Here is a 17,010-nt window from a genome sequence, read left to right as displayed (position 1 = left end):
TGGCACCAAATCCAATAGGTTCACCAGGAACTCCTTGTTATCTCATGGCATCCAAGTCCAAATTTGAAAAGTGCAGGGGTTACTGCTGAGTCCCTGAACTAGACGCAGCACCACCCTCAACTAGATTACTCCCTGCTATGTCATCATCACTATCATTGGCAATTATGTTTGGCTCTACATGGTCATCCTCATCATCATCCCGTAGTACATCGTCTATACCATCCGGTGCTCTACCCTGTAATAAAACCGGTGCCGTATCAGTAATACCTACTTCTCTGTCACCACTGTGGTTTAGATCAGCTGCGAAGGACGGAGAGGCAACCAACATTGCCTTAGGCAGAAGCAGAGCCACGTACAAGCCAAGGGGGCATTGGGCTCCCCCAACTATCAAGTTTTCCTTATAAGTTATGCATAAATTTTTGTTTAGCCCCCTTAAAATTTTTATTTTATTCTTTGTTAATTATAAAGTTTTTTTTGGCCCCTCCCTGAAAATTAATCTAGCTCTGCCCCTGGCCTTAGGCACAATCACAGGCACGGATGAGGAGGCACCACCAGACCTCGAACTAGAACAGGCTGCCGTTGCTGGAGCTTGGGGAGCCCAGTTCGAACCACTTGAGTTGGAGACCACATCTATAAGCTTGGCCAACAGCTCGGGGGGTCTTGACCTCAGAAAACTGCCAACGACAATGGAATAAAACTTCCAAATCTTCGTCACTCCCTATGACGAACAAATCGTACTTCACGTTATCCCATAAAACTGAAATCGAAATTCTATAGGATGATTTCTTAACCCGTTTTACGCCTTGCAACCCCAGTTTTTGGATTATAGAATTCAGGAACTCAGTGAAACTCGTTGAAGGTTTCAAAAAAACACTATGGGGATCCTTATCAGTAAACTTAATTCCAGAACGTATTTTTTTTCTTAATCGACCCTCTATAGTGCACTAATACTAGAAATTTATCCTCATTAGCCATTGTATTTTACTCTCATACAGAATTAATGTTCATGTCATATTTATATGGCCTCACAGTAAATCTAATCAGTCCCATTAAAATATATGAGAACAATATCAGGGTGTAATTCGAAATAGATTGTTTCGAATTACTATGGGCTCATGTGCATGGCTAAATCGAAACAATGTGCTTAGATTTACTAGGATAGCATGCATGCATGCATAAATTAAAACAGATTGATTAGATTTACTAGAACAACCTGTAAAGATGTATAAATCGAACCAGACTTTTTCGATTTAATTATATAGAGAGCTAAATTTAGTCTGACTCATTCAATTTTTAGAGATGTGATTGTGGTGATTCACATGACGTTTTTTATTTTAGGTGATTCGCATAAAATTATTGGACGAATGTTGATTTATTAACGTGAATTATGCTAAAATTTATAATAAATTCAAAATATACTTACAATCAATTAGACTCATTTAAAGTAAAAATAAAAAAAAAAGTAAAAAACCGAGTGTCTAAATTCTTAAATTAAGATACTAAAATGTATACATTATAAAAATTATAAATTCGATAACCGTTAATTCTTATTTTATTTCTTTATAAATCTTCAAACTTTAGAATTTACATAATTTTTTTTTCAGTTGTGACTTAAGGTGTTATAAATAAATTAATGAAACAAATCAAAAGTATTTTGTTCCTAAAATATTTATGGTAATTAAAGATACGTGACTTGATATATCACCGGAGTGATGGGTCACGCATTGATGAGATTGCTTGGCGTGTGGAATAATTCCATATGAATACAATAATGATCACACTACTCTACTCTCTCAATTTTCAGTGATAGTTAATTAAGTCAAGCCCCACTTATATTAGATTGGTGAATGTTATGGTGTTTTTAAAATTGTGCCTAACTTACTAAAAAAGGTAAATAAATAATATTTAATAAATTTTAAATATTTTATTTTTTATTTTAAATATTTTATTTTTTATCTTTAAAAATAAATTAGACAATTTAAATATTATAGTAAAAATCACCATAAAACTCACCTATTAGACATGGACATTTATTAAGAACCAATAAAACTTACTGTTTTGGATATATATGATGTTTATGAATCAAATGGTTAATTTGTATTATTCAAGAAGTCATAATTTTATTATTTTAATAATATATGTTAAGTAAACTGTCTTTTCATATAGCACTCTTAATGTATCTTTAACATATTTGTTAAAAAAATTAAAAATTTTGCATCACTAATAAAATTGAAAAAAGTTCAAGAATTCGTAAAATTTCTTATTTTTTATTAGTATTGTTAACTATTAATTTATTTTTTTAATATAATAATTTAATGATATATTTTAGTCTATATTTTTAAAAATTGTTAATTAACTGATGAACAAAAATAATAAATTATATTAATTTTCTAATGAGGAGTGTTAGAAGGCCAGCAACTTTTGTGTTTTGTAACCATTAATTAGTTATCAATAGTATTTTTAATTGTGTGAGATTAAATTCAATGATGTGGGACTGGAATCATTCAATTTTCTTTTGATAGTTAAATGCTGGCTAGCTACTGGTCTCGAGACTTTCCCTTTTCTAATATTTTATAATAAAGATTTTTAGTAATTTTAGAGGTATGAATTAAGGTATATAAAAAATATCTATTCAAGCAAGAAGGGAGATTTGTTTGATCATACATGATTGTAGTGATAAGCTTCTGTTAATCCATATTCAATCTCTCAAGAATTGCATCGATGTCTTCTTCAGAGGTGGTAGAGATACCAAGAAAAGTAAAAATATCTGCAATTTGTTTAATTTTAGAGATATATTCCTATACAATTAAGCCCTGTTTCTCTCAAGTGCTGTTCGGATCTGAACTTATGCTCTTGATATCATAAAGTGATCTTGAAGAATATGCAGTGTGTGTAAGAAATAAGTGAAAGCTTAGAGAGAAAGAACCATTTGATCATATATTAGTAAAGAAGAAAATGGAAATTGTGTTATTGACCATAGCAAAGTTTAACCTTATAAAGAGCTTACATAGGTTACTCACAATCTTAGAATGAAAACAGAACCAAACAGAATTACTAATAGAATTACCTAACCAGACCACCAAGGCTAACTATATGTAACTAATAATCCTAAATGCTGATTACATTGTTATCTTTATGCATATCCTTGACAATAATGGGAATTAAGCAGAGATCATTTTTTCTTCTTATAGTGATCTTAAACAACTCAGTCATATCAAGTTCCTCATTCTTGATTCCATTGGGAAGCTTCCAATCAAAATGGTAAAGAAGTTGAGCAAGTGGCAACTCCATGTTTGGTGTAGCAAATGCAATCCCGGGACACATTCTTCTTCCACCACCAAATGGAATAAACTCAAAGTTTGTGCCTCTATTATCAATTGAATAATTATTAACAAACCTCTCAGGCTTAAATTCCATGGCATCAACCCAATACCTTGGATCTCTTCCAATTGCCCAAACATTGATAACAATTCTAGAATTGACTGGAATTTGGTACCCTTTGATTTGGCATGGTACTTTGTTCTCTCTTGGAACTAACAACGGCACAGATGGATGTAACCTTAAGGTTTCTTTGATGATAGACTTAAGGTATGTCAATTGGTGCAATTGTGATTCATCCACATACCCTTTGCTACCATAAACTCTTCTAACTTCAGCTTGTGCAGCTTCCATCACTTTTGGTTTCTTTATCATTTCAGCCATTGCCCATTCCACAACTGCTGAGGATGTTTCTCCACCACCAATAAATATGTCCTGCAAATAAATTAAACATAATAAAAGTTTTGCTAACAAACATGTTAAGGAATTAATAATTTTATTAGTATAAAGAAAAAAATTATAAAAAATTAAGTAGTCAAAACTTTTGATGCATAATATATATATATATATATATATATATATATATATATATATATATATATATATATATATATATATATATATATATATATATATATATATATATAGTTTTATCAAAAAAGAGCTCACTAATCCCAAATAAATGATTTGTTAGTAATTTCTGTTAATCTTTCATAAAAAATTTGATATAAGAACTAATTCATCTAATAAAATAAAATGAAAAAAAATTTACTATTAAGAGACGGGTTGTACTGAAATTGTTAAATCAATGGAATTGAGCTCTTATAAATTGTACTTGTAATAAGGGATTCAGAAATTTTAATATGGAGGGGCTGAATTTTAGATAATTTTTTTCATTCTATAAAAATAATTAACATAAAATTATCAGAGTTAATTTTTTAAAAGATTTATGAAAATATATATATAATTATAAATTTTTTTCGTAATTTTATTTTTAATATTATTATAAAATTATAAAATACCAATAGGTTATAGCATGTTTAGCTAACAATTATCATATATCTTATTAATTTAAATTAATTCTTTTAAAATTTTAAAAAATTTGAAAATTAATTATAAATTATTAATTGTTTGAAAGACACAGTACTTTTATAGAATACAAGATATAAGATATCAGTATACAATTTTTTCTTTTAACAATGTAAATTTAGAAAAAAAATGAATATTTTTTATAAAAAAAGAATATCTAAAATACATAATGTGATTACTAAAATATAACTACGTAAATCATTATTAATATAATAATATAAATGTTAAATATGTTAATATAAAAAAATAAATAATTTTTTCTAAATAAATATAAAAATTATTATATAAAAACTAATTTAAAAAATATAAAGACTTGAAGGTATAATATTAAAATAATTAAATAAAAAATATTAATAAATTAAATCTAAAGGTTTTATTTGTTTTATTATATCCACTTTAACCACAATTTTTCACAATTAAATCTAAAGGTTTTATGATCACTCTTGTAAAAATTTAAGAAAATAAATACCGGCAAAATTTTCTGAACACGTGACTTGTTTAGGTTCACAAAAAATAATTAATAAATTAATAATAATTGTCTTGATTAGACTAACCTGGATGACTGCTTTAATGTTATCATCAGTTAAAGGATATTCAGAATCCTTTTGTTGAAACTTGAGAAGAACATCAACTAAATCTTCACTGCCTTCTTCTTCTTTACATTTGCCACTTTTTCGATTTCTATGATCATCTATGATGTCTTGCAATACTTTATCAGATTTTTTGTGCAGTTCTTTAAGTTTAGTCTTGTATCTACTCATCAATTCAAGCAGTACTCTAATTGAAGGATACAGATCAGCAATATAATTTTCTCCTGCTATTTGTAATGCTTTTTCAAAAGATGATATAAAAACTTCCTGCAAGTAACTATATTTTTTACCTATATTGTCAAATAAAAAATACAATTATTAAATAACAAATATGTTAAAGTTATATGTAATGAGATGTAAAATCCTGATAGAATTATCATAGTAAAAATTAATTATTATATTAAAAGAGTCTAAAATCTTACAACATTATTTATTTGTTAATTTTTAGGGTAAAGTATATTTTTTATCTTTAAAATTTGATAAAAATTTTAAAAATATTCTTAAATTTTATCTTCTTTTTTTTTTTTAATTTTGTCTTAAAAATTTATTATTTGCATATTAAATATATCTTTGATGGTTAATTTTTCAAAAAATTTAAGATCAATTCAACAATAATTTCATAAGAACAACCCTCAACATAAACAAATCAAGCATCATTTTGATGCATTATTATTAGATTGGTCTTAAATTTTTTGAAAATTTAGCCGTTTATGATATATTTGATGCAAATAAAAAATTTTTCGAACAAAATTAAAATAAAATAAAACTTAAAAATATTTTTAAAATGTGTCAAATTTTAGAAACAAAAAGTATATTTTACCCTAATTTTTAATATAAGACTTTTTTTTAATATTCCTCTTATGAGACTCCTAACATGTATAGTATATTTTTAAGAGTAAATATTAAAAAAATATTAAAAAATTATCACCACAAAAATTAACTATTATGATGAAAGAATCTAAGATCTTATAAATTTATTTTTAATATATAGTGGCTTCCCTAGGATTTTTTTACCATGATATTCTTGACAATACACTAATAATAATAATAATAATAATAATAATAATAATAATAATAATAATAAATGTAAAAAAAAGTATTTGCGCTGTGAATAAATTTCTTTTTACCAAATGCTATTCTAGCCGAGATTCCATAGGTCATTGATAAAATCTTGTGAGAGAGATTGAAAATGGAGCCTTGACTTTGAGATATTGCTTTGACCAACTCTAAAGCCTCTGCTTCTCTTATGCGCCTAAAAGATTGAACACGCTTTACTGTTAATAACTCCATGGTGCATATCTTTCGTACATGCCTCCAATACTCTCCATAGGGGGCAAAAACAATGTCTGTTCCATTGTAATTCAAGACTCTTGCAAAGAGAACGTTTGGCCTATCACAAAAGTTGAGATCTTGAGTCTTCAAAATCTCTTGTGCCATTTCAGGTGATGTAACTATGATGTGGGACACTTCTCCTAGTTTAAGGTGCATTAAGGGTCCATATTTAGATGCTAAGTTTCTTAGGCATTCATGGGGCGGCATTGATCCTACAAGGTTGTGCATGTTTCCTATGATGGGTAGTTTTCTTGGTCCTGGGGGTAAATTGGTAATATCCTTGGAAGAACTAAATTTCTTAATGGCTATTTTCAATAGCATAAAGAGAAAGAGGAAGGTGGTGAAGATAGAGATAAGGTTTTGAAGATCCATGATGATATGCATGGTAGAAGGTTGTATTTGCGTACCATTATATAATAAATTATAAAGTATATAGGTAGACAATGAAAATAGTAAAGAATGTGAATAATGAATATATCGAATATTTAATTTATGGTGAATACTATCCTACCTTCTCTAAAATAACATGTAAGTTATCCTCTTTAATGTGTCATATTTTAATTTGGTGTTTATTTTAACCTGAGTTAGAAGAAGAAAATGGAACACCCAATAAGACGGTGATACTTAGGAGGCACATTGACAACGACAAAGGAGTGGAAACAAGTAAAGTATACGCAATTAGAGAGAGTTGAAGTACCTTTTTTGGAAGAATGATTTGGGAAGAGAAAATAAGACATCCAATGAGACGGTGATTCTTGGGAGGCATAATGACGATGACGAAGGAGTGAAGAGGAGTAAACACAATTAGAGAGAGTTAGAGTACATTTTCTAGAACAATGATTTAGGAAGAGAAAACAAAACACCAATGCGACGGTGATGCTTGAGAGTCGCAATGACGACGAAAGAGTGGAGAAGGTAACTCAGGTTAAAATAATCACCCAATTAAAATATGACACATCAGAGAGGGTAACTTACATGCTACTTTAGAGATGGTAGAATAGTATTTATCTTAATTTATTAAGTGTGTAAATGATTATCTTAATATTAAGATTTAGGTAGATAATTTGAAGATGTAGTATATTTTTGTTTTATTGAATTAATTTTAGAATCAATTGTTCATATTATTCACAAAAATTATTATTTATTTAACAAAATCTATAAATTAATAAATTAATAACTATGATATGTTGCTTAATAATAATTGATTATAAGTTGTCATTTACGAAAACAACAACTTAGTAAGGGTGCATCAACACTAACAAAAACTCAAGTAGTTTAGATGATTCAGCAATTGACCAAATAGCTCAAATTTAACGGTTGGAATAATTAGTTAATTTTAAATATAATAAATACATCAATATAGATGTTATATATATATAATTATGAATATTAAATTAAATAATTTTTTTAGTATTACCGTTAGATTATATATATACTCTGGTCCAACAATATTAAATTGTATAAACTTTAGTTCCAGATTAATAATTAAGTAGATTTAATTCAATTTTAAAAATTAATTTAAAAAATAAGTGGATGAAATTTTTATTTATAAGCACTTTAAAAATGATATTTTTAAGCGATATAAAATTTAAGGTAATTCACATTAATAAACCAACATTCGTTCAATTTGATGTGAATCACCCAAAATGAAAAACGTAACGTGAATCACTCCAATTATATCTCTATACAAATCGAATTAACTAGAAGTCCAGACTAGATTTAACTTTCTATATAAATCAAAACAGTCTGGTTCGATTTACACATATTTGCATGCTGTTCTAGTAAATCTAATCACCATGTTTCGATTTATACATGCATGTATGCTATTCTAGTAAATCTAAGCACCCTGTTTCGATTTAGCCTTGGACGTTTGTCCATAATAATTCAAAACAAACCTTCAATTTACGAGCATTGGAAAGCCCATAGTAATTCGGTTATGGCTGTTTCGAATTACCCACGGTTTCGTGCCCATGATAATTTGAATGAATCTAATTAGATTTACTAGGAGGATTCTTATAAATAGAGTTTGAATTGGACTCATTCGAACTACGAATCCAAAACGCTCAGAGAAGCCTTAGCCCAAACACTCCAACATTTGATAAATAACGTGATGGGAGATAACTCAGATCGTCTTTATCATTTGGACAGAGTTGCTCATATTGCTGGTATATATATCATCAATAAAAAGGTTGGTGTATACAATTTTTTTTTTCAAAAATAGTATTAAATGTTTTACGTTAATGCTTTTTTGTCTCTTTTAATGTTGGTCATTATTACAATTGTTAAACTAAATAGAGTGGTTAGATTAGTCGCTTGATAATCTCTAGAAGTTTGACCGAGCAAGTTCTAATTTGGATAGTAGTTACAAATAAGTAGAAAAATATGAGTAGTGAAGATAATGTGTAGTGAAACTTAGTTAGAGTAAGACTAGCCAATGGACTTGATGTTGTGATTTGGGTTGTTAGTAAAAATATTTATTAGTATTAAACTTATTTTTATTCGGCCAGTTTGATGAATATATAAATTTATTGTGTGTTTGTACTCGTAACATTATTTGGTTGTATTTATGGCATTATTTAGATTAAGATATATATTAGTTGATATTGTTATGTAAATATGTTTTGATGTGGTCGTAAGAGACAATTTGTTATGTTGTTTATGTAGCCCCACCGATGTATCGGTAGCATGAGATGATAGTAAGGTATGTACCTGGATGAGAGGATCGTTTTGTACTTGTAGATGGCCGATTTATATCATCTTACGAGGCTGAACGAAACTTGATTTAAGTTGGATGAGCCGTTGGTGAATGCATTCGTGAAAAGATGGCATCCGGAAACGCACATGTTTCATATGCCGTTCGGAGAGTGCACGATTACAGTGCAGGACGTGGTGTATCAGTTAGGGCTGCCGATCGTTGGACAGTACGTCACTGGATGCCTGATGGAGTTTGAGCGATACATCGAGGGTGGTCGCCCAGTTTGGGTGTGGTTCTAGGAGCTGTTGGGTGTTTTGCCTCCTACGAATTGCATCGACAAGTTTACAATGAGATGCAGTTGGATGCAGGACACATTCGGAGAGATTCCTGATGGCGCTGACGACGCCACTATTAGGAGATATGTCCGGGCCTATATCGTGATGCTTTTGGGGACTCTGCTATTTGGTGACAAGTCCGGTACTCACCTGCACATTCAATGGCTGCCATACGTAGCCAAGCTTGAGGACATGAATGGGTACAGTTGGGGATTAACTATTCTGTCATAGTTATAATGGTGCATGTGCCGTGTGGCAAACAGAAACGTTGTGAAGTTAGCTGGTTCATTACAGCTGCTTCAGTCATGGATCTTCTAACAGTTTTCTGGTTTCAGACCCGCAGGATATGATACTTTTGGCTGGCCTTTGGCCTTGAGGTGATGTTCTATTTATGTGCTATCTTTCTCTTTTATTATTTGGAGTTATTTTCATTTAGTGATAACATGTGTTTGGGGTGCAGGTGGTCAGGTCACAACCTAACTGCGAGTGAGAAGAGACCTCGAGTTGCTCATTGGAGGCTTAGGATAGATCTCCTACAGATTAGGGATGTCACTATTTGTCAAATCTAAATAGTTAATATCTAATGTCAGCTTGGCAACACTGTATATCTAATGATGAAGTTTCAAAACTATTTCTATGCACATTACATAGTCAATCCTTTTAGCCCAATCATTCATGGCAGGATCTTCGGAATGGAGAATATCAAACCAGTAGTCAAATTCAACCTCAGTCTTGGCATAAGCCGCATTTACCAAAAGTCTTCGTGCATCCTTGCCCTTAAAGTTTATAGAAAAATTGGCGGCCACATGTCGAATACAGAATGCACGGTAGTATGAAGTCTATTGTACCATTTTACCTCCAAAAACCTCTACGCTGGCGAAGACTGATCCGAATAAACCATGCGCACCCGTTGCCAAATTCCTTACACTTCCCGTAGTACTTGCGATAATCAGACTCCACCACTTTGTACTGAACACCGCGTCGGATGTTATAAGTCTTCACGCTTAACACGGCCTCTTCTTTATCCTAAAACTGCTAACCAACCTGAAACTTCACTAGTCCTCCAGCATCTTGTGTGTCTCTGGCACTAAATTCAAAAGGTTCCCCAGGAACCCCCTGCTATCTCATAGCATCCAAGTCTAAATTTGAAAAGTGCAGGGGATACTGCTTAGTCCCTGAACTAGACGCTGCACCACCCTCAACTGGATTACTCCCTGCTATGTCATCATCACTCTCATTGGAAATTATGTTTGGCTCCACATCGTCATCCTCATCATCATCCCATAGTACATCGTCTATGCCATCCTCACTAGCCATTTTGTTTTACTCTCATACATAATTAACGTTCATATCATATTTATATAGGTTGTCCTTACAATAAATCTAATCGTCAGTCCCATTAGAATATATAAGGACAATATCAGGGTGTAATTCGAAATAGATTGTTTCGAATTACTATGGGCTCACATGCATGGCTAAATCGAAACAGTGTGCTTAGATTTATTAGGATAACATGCATGCATGCATAAATTGAAACATATTGATTAGATTTACTAGGACATCATGTAAAGATGTATAAATCGAACCAAACTTTTTCAATTTAATTATATAGAGAACTAAATCTAGTTTGACTTGTTCGATTTGTATAGAAATGTGATTGGGATGATACACATGATATTTTTTATTTTAGGTGATTCACGTAAAATTATTGGACGAATGTTGATTTATTAATGTGAATTATCCACTACTAGAAAACTAGTTATTACAGACGGATATTTTCGACGGATTTTATCCCACTGAAATACAGACAGAATTTCAGAGGGATTTTTTTGTCAGAAAACAAAAAAAATAGATTAGGATAAATTACAGACGAAAAAGAGAATCCATCGATAATTCCGTTGAAAAAATTAATTTTTTTCTGTGAGAAATGGTTACAGACGAATTTTCCATCTGTAATTAAATGGACAAAAAATTGCATTTTATTAAGTTATTACAGACGGATTTTCCGTCTGTAATTTAAAAGTTTCCGTCAGAAAATATATTGAAATTAGGGTTGTTACTGATAACTCCTCCATTCAATCACGATCCTTCTACTTCTACACACTCATTTCCTCCAAATGCTCCGTCAGCGCCGCCTCTCAGCCTTGCAATGCCGTCGCACCGAACCTCCATTGTACTGAGCTTCTGTTGCACCGAAGCTCTGTTGCATACAGGACCAGTGCACACACCTCCTCATCCCTCTCAACAAGTGCCGTCAGGCCGAGTTCTACCTTCCATGGAAGTGCGAGAACGAGCGTCACTCCTACGAGAAGTGCCAGTACGAGCTCCTCATGGAGCGCATGTTCAGATGCAGAAGATCAAGGAACGAGCCTCCCTTAATCACTCTCAATCCAAGGGCGCTGCCTTTCCCGTCATCTCTAAAATCGCCAATGCCTGATTCATTCCAGGTTTCTGCTTCTCCAAGTAGAAGGATCGTGATTGAATGGAGGAGTTATCAGTAACAACCCTAATTTCAATATATTTTCTGACGGAAACTTTTAAATTACAGACGGAAAATCCGTCTGTAATAACTTAATAAAATGCAATTTTTTGTCCATTTAATTACAGATGAAAAATCCGTCTGTAACCATTTCTCACAGAAAAAAATTAATTTTTTCGACGGAATTATCGATGGATTCTCTTTTCCGTCTGTAATTTATCCTAATCTATTTTTTTTGTTTTCTGACAAAAAAATCCCTCTGAAATTCTGTCTGTATTTCAGTGGGATAAAATCCGTCGGAAATATCCGTCTGTAATAACTAGTTTTCTAGTAGTGAATATTATTGACTAACTGATGAATAAAAATAATTAATTATGTTAATTTTTTAATATTTCATAATGAAGGTATTTAGTGATTTTAGCTATATAAAAAATATCTATTCAAGCAAGAAGGGAGATTTGTTTAATCATACATGATTGTAGTGATAAGCATCTGTTAATCCATATTCAATCTCTCAAGATTGCATCGATGTCTTCTTTAGAGGTGGCAGAGATACCAAAAAAAGTAAAAGTATCTGCAACTTGTTTAATCTTGGAGATATATTCCTATGCAATTAAGCCCTGGTTCTCTGAAGTGCTGTTCGGATCTAAACCTATGATCTTGATATCATAAAGTGATCTTGAAGAATATACAGTGTGTGTAAGAAATAAGTGAAGGTTTAGAGAGAAAGAACTATTTGATCATATATTAGTAAAGAAGGAAATGGAAATTGTGTTATTGACCATAGCAAAGTTTAGCCTTATAAAGAGGTTACATGGGTTACTCACAATATTAGAATGAAAACAGAATCAAACAGAATTCCTAATAGAATTACCTAACCATACCACCAAGGCTAACTACATGTAACTTATAATCCTAACTGCTGATTACATTGTTATCTTTATGCATATCCTTGACAATAATGGGAATTAGGCAGAGATCATTTTTTTTTCTTACAGTGTTCCCAAACAACTCAGTCATATCAAGTTCATCATTCTTGATTCCATTGGGAAGCTTCCAATCAAAATGATAAAGAAATTGAGCAAGTGACAACTCCATGTTTGGTGTAGCAAATGCAATCCCGGGACACATTCTTCTTCCACCACCAAATGGAATAAACTCAAAGTTTGTGCCTCTATTATCAATTGAATAATTATCAACAAACATCTCAGGCTTAAATTCCATGGCATCAACCCAATAGGTTGGATCTCTTCCAATTGCCCAAGCATTGATAACAATTCTAGAATTGGCTGGAATTTGGTACCCATTGATTTGGCATGGTTCTTTGTTCTCTCTTGGAACTAACAATGGCACAGATGGATGTAACCTTAAGGTTTCTTTGATGATAGACTTAAGGTATGTCAATTGGTGCAATTCTGATTCATCTACATACCATTTGCTACCATAAACCCTTCTAACTTCAGATTGTGCTCTTTCCATCACACTTGGTTTCTTTATCATTTCAGCCATTGCCCATTCCACAACTGCTGAAGATGTTTCTCCACCACCAGCAAACATGTCCTGCAAATTGATTAATTATATCATTTTTTCTAATAAGATCAATCCATATATAGTTAACAGACTAACCAGGATGACTGCTTTGATATTGTCATCAGTAAAAAAATATTCAGAATCTTTTTGTTGAAATTTGAGAAGAACATCAACTAGATCTTCTCCTTCTTTGTCACATTTGCCACTATTTCTTCTATTTCTATGATCATCTATGATGTCTTGCAATATCTTATTAGACTTTCTGTGCACTTCTTCAAGCTTAGTCTTGCCTCTACTCATCATTTCAAGCAGTCCTCTAATTGAAGGATACAGATCAGCAATACAATTTCCTCCTCCTATTTGCGTTGCTTCCTCAACACATGATATAAAAACTTCCTGATAGCTATATTTTTTACTTATATTGTCAAATAAAAAACATACAATTATTAGATAGTAAATATGACAGAGTACAATAAAATAACAATAAAAATTGAATGTAAACTACAAATATTAAAATATGTATTAAATTATAAGAAATTTTCTTAATAATTATATTTGGAATGACATCACAATAATTCCAACAAATTACGAAGTTTTTTTCAGTAGTCTTAGAAAAGGTAGAAACTCAAGTGCACGGTTAATTTCATATGAAGTTAATAGTGAGAGTTGTTATATGATATATTTAGTCAAACTTGTCAAATCATTTAACGACTCTCAACTATCAACTTTACATAAAGTTAACTGCACCTGAATTTTCACCTTTAGAAACCTGCCCCTAAAGTAAATAATAGCTTTGCCAGCATGACATGTATCAACTATGACTATTATTACAGTAATTATGATAGTTATATAATTTTAAAACACTTTTAATATTTTTAAAATTAAAATAAGATCTTTTACAGTTTTACATATTTAAAATATTTTTTAATTTGAAAATAAAAATAAAAGAGTTATAAAAATATAAAAAAATATAATCTTTATTTTAACAATAATTTTTAAGTATTATCAAAATTATATAACTATTGATTAAACAATCTTAAAATATCAATAATATTAGAAAAATAAAAAATATATAAATTTATCTTATTTAATATTTATTAATTTATTAAATAATTAATAAATATTAAATAAGATAAATTTTGACTGTTTTTACCTAATTTTTTTTACTCAACATTTCTATGAAATATAGTAGTTAATTATAAACAAAAGAATATAAGATAATACGCATATGATGACTGATGATGAGAGCATAATTTTATTTTTGTACCAAATGCTATTCTAGCCGTTATTCCATAGGTCGTTGATAAAATCTTGTGAGAGAGATTGAAAATGGAGCCTTGACTTTGAGATATTGCTTTGACCAACTCTGAAACCTCTGCTTCTCTTATGTGCCTAAAAGATTGAACACGTTTTGTTGTTAATAACTCCATGCTACATATCTTTCGTACATGCCTCCAATAATCTCCATAGGGGCCAAAGGCAATGTTTGTGCAATTGTAAGTCATGACTCTTGCAAAGAGAAGGTTTGGCCTATCACAAAAGTTGAGATCTTGAGTCTTCATAATCTCTTGTGCCATTTCAGGTGATGTAACTATGATGTGGGACACTTCTCCTAGTTTAAGGTGCATTAAGGGTCCATATTTGGATGCTAAGTTTCTTAGGGTTTCATGGAGTTGTGAAGAACCAACAAATTGGTGGATATTTCCTATGAGTGGTAGTTTCCATGGTCCTGGGGGTAAATTGGTCTTACTAAAAGTGGATTTCTTAATAACTAAGTTGAATAGTACAAAGAGAAAGAGGAAGGTGGTGAGAATAAACAAAAGGTTTCCAAGATCCATGATATGCATGGTAGAAGGTTATATTTGCCTACCATTATATAATAGAAAAATTATTCTAAATGATTGTTAGAAAAATTTAATTATTAAAAAGAATTATTAATATTAAAATTATTAAGGAGGATTAATTTTATAATATAACAACAAGAATAACAAAGTCTTGTCCCACTAAGTGGAGTCGGCTACATGAATCAAACGTCGTCATTGTGCTCTGCCATGTATCATGTTAATAGAGAGACCGTTTTCATGTAGATCTCGTTTGATCATCTCATAAATGGTTTTCTTAGGTCTTCCTCTGTCTTTTACCCCTTGTCCATCTTCCATCTCATCCACCTTCTTGACTGGATGTTTTATCGGTCTTCTTCTTACATATCCAAACCACCTGAGATGCGATTCAACCATCTTTTTCACAATGGGTGCTACTCCAATTCTCTCCCTTATATTTTCGTTCCTTATTTTATCCAATCGCGTATGACCACTCATCCATTTCAACATTTTAATCTTTGCCATTTTATCCAATCTCTTAAAAGGATTAATTTTATAATATTTAAAAAATAAAAATTTAATTATTTTTAAATTAAGATAAGAAAAATTATATATAATAAAAATTATAAATTTAATATTGCTCGATTATATATTTATTTTATTTTTTTTATAAATTTTTTCACTCTAGATAATTCTTTCTAGTGGTAACATAAGGTGTTATATATAAATATAAATTAACGAAACAAATCAAATGTATTTTGTTGCTAAAATATTTATGGCAGTTAAAGATTAGTGACTAGATATATCGGCGGAGTGAGTCGGGCACTGATGAGATTGCTTGGTATGCTGAATTCTCTTAATTTCCACTGATAATTAATTCAGGCCCCACTTATTAGATATGGACATTTATTAAGAACCAATTGAACTTACTGTTTTGACCCGTTTTGTAGCTAGTGAAATTGTTTGGATATATAAGATGATTTTAAATTAAATTATTAATTTTTATTGTTCAAAGCAATATAAAAATATTTTGAGAAAAAAGTTAAGATTTAGCTAAAAGGTCCGTTAATAACATTATGTAAAAAGATAATGATAGAAATTGTTTGATAATGTTTATGTATTAAAATATAACAATTTTGCCTTTTTAATAATATATAATAATTAGTAAGCTTTGTCTTTTTATATAGTACTCTTGACTACTAGTACGTTTAAGATATTTGTTAGAAGATTTTAAAAAGTATCCCTAATAAAATATACTATCAGTTATCGAGACTGTGTTAAAATATAAATGTTATAGAATTGTATTGATCATGTAAAAATATTTTAGACCGAGCTAGATGTATACATATAGAGAAAACATGAAGAGCCAAAAAATTTAGTATATAATGTGTATAATAGAGATAAAATTAAAATTAATATTAAATGATAATTAAATTAATTAATTTTTAATAATTTATAATTTAAAATTTAAAATAAATAAAGATTTGCAACAATTACGTACACTGTAAAAATGACTTTTTTCTCTCATGTGATGTGATTTTTTTCTTGTCTAGTTTCTTCTTATCTCACCCGTGTCACGCTACTATCAACAGCAGTCGCCGTCGCCCATAGCTCTGCCGTCGTCCGTAAAAATTAAACTCATTCACAATACGAATGGTCACTCCTATTCTCACCATATGCTCCCAGTTTCCGGTGCCTCTCTTGCTGCCGCAGCCTCATCTATACCGTTGTCACCCCTCTCGGCCGACTGTGCCGCCGATGTTGCCGCCGCAGAATCCAGTCGACGCCACCACGGATTCCCGCATACGCCGTCAAAAGCTCA

The 17,010-nt window shown here is 30.8% G+C and overlaps 3 protein-coding genes across 4 annotated transcripts; all 3 read right to left on the bottom strand.

The window, feature by feature from the left end:
- Positions 1 to 2,940: 2,940 nt before the first annotated feature.
- Positions 2,941 to 6,705, bottom strand: LOC112764669 (cytochrome P450 71D10). 2 transcript variants are annotated; one of them, XM_025810385.2, is made up of 3 exons: positions 6,125 to 6,705; positions 4,962 to 5,287; positions 2,941 to 3,753 (listed from the first exon to the last, which is right to left on the bottom strand). In XM_025810385.2, exons 1-3 carry the CDS (start codon positions 6,699 to 6,701, stop codon positions 3,109 to 3,111), a joined length of 1,548 nt encoding a protein of 515 aa, XP_025666170.1. In that variant the 5' UTR covers positions 6,702 to 6,705; the 3' UTR covers positions 2,941 to 3,108. The 2 variants fall into 2 exon arrangements, with proteins under 2 accessions (XP_025666170.1, XP_072078250.1); XM_072222149.1 differs by having other exon boundaries at positions 4,962 to 5,221.
- Positions 6,706 to 12,589: 5,884 nt separating this feature from the next.
- On the bottom strand, positions 12,590 to 14,176 carry LOC112764673 (cytochrome P450 71D10-like). The gene is made up of 3 exons (XM_072223113.1): positions 14,166 to 14,176; positions 13,465 to 13,783; positions 12,590 to 13,398 (listed from the first exon to the last, which is right to left on the bottom strand). Exons 1-3 carry the CDS (start codon positions 14,174 to 14,176, stop codon positions 12,754 to 12,756), a joined length of 975 nt encoding a protein of 324 aa, XP_072079214.1. The 3' UTR covers positions 12,590 to 12,753.
- A 354-nt stretch (positions 14,177 to 14,530) lies between these two features.
- On the bottom strand, positions 14,531 to 15,215 carry LOC140180997 (cytochrome P450 71D10-like). The gene has a single exon (XM_072223092.1). The coding sequence runs from the start codon at positions 15,213 to 15,215 to the stop codon at positions 14,565 to 14,567; it is 651 nt and encodes a 216-aa protein (XP_072079193.1). The 3' UTR covers positions 14,531 to 14,564.
- Positions 15,216 to 17,010: the final 1,795 nt, after the last annotated feature.

Source organism: Arachis hypogaea, chromosome 17 (assembly GCF_003086295.3).
Source record: "Arachis hypogaea cultivar Tifrunner chromosome 17, arahy.Tifrunner.gnm2.J5K5, whole genome shotgun sequence".
NCBI lineage: Eukaryota > Viridiplantae > Streptophyta > Magnoliopsida > Fabales > Fabaceae > Arachis > Arachis hypogaea.
Note: the sequence above shows the minus strand (reverse complement) of the source record. Positions and strands in the feature narration are given on the sequence as shown.

Bases quoted from the DNA above. Each gene is read 5' to 3' on its own strand.
- LOC112764669 (XM_025810385.2), bottom strand. From the start codon at position 6,701: ATGGATCTTCAAAACCTTATCTCTATCTTCACCACCTTCCTCTTTCTC. The intron at 5,288-6,124 runs GTAAAAAGAAAT...TTGACAATATAG, and splicing joins CTCGGCTAGAATAGCATTTG to GTAAAAAATATAGTTACTTG. The intron at 3,754-4,961 runs GTTAGTCTAATC...ATTTATTTGCAG, and splicing joins ACATTAAAGCAGTCATCCAG to GACATATTTATTGGTGGTGG.
- LOC112764673 (XM_072223113.1), bottom strand. The intron at 13,399-13,464 runs GTTAGTCTGTTA...ATCAATTTGCAG, and splicing joins ATATCAAAGCAGTCATCCTG to GACATGTTTGCTGGTGGTGG.
- LOC140180997 (XM_072223092.1), bottom strand. From the start codon at position 15,215: ATGCATATCATGGATCTTGGAAACCTTTTGTTTATTCTCACCACCTTC.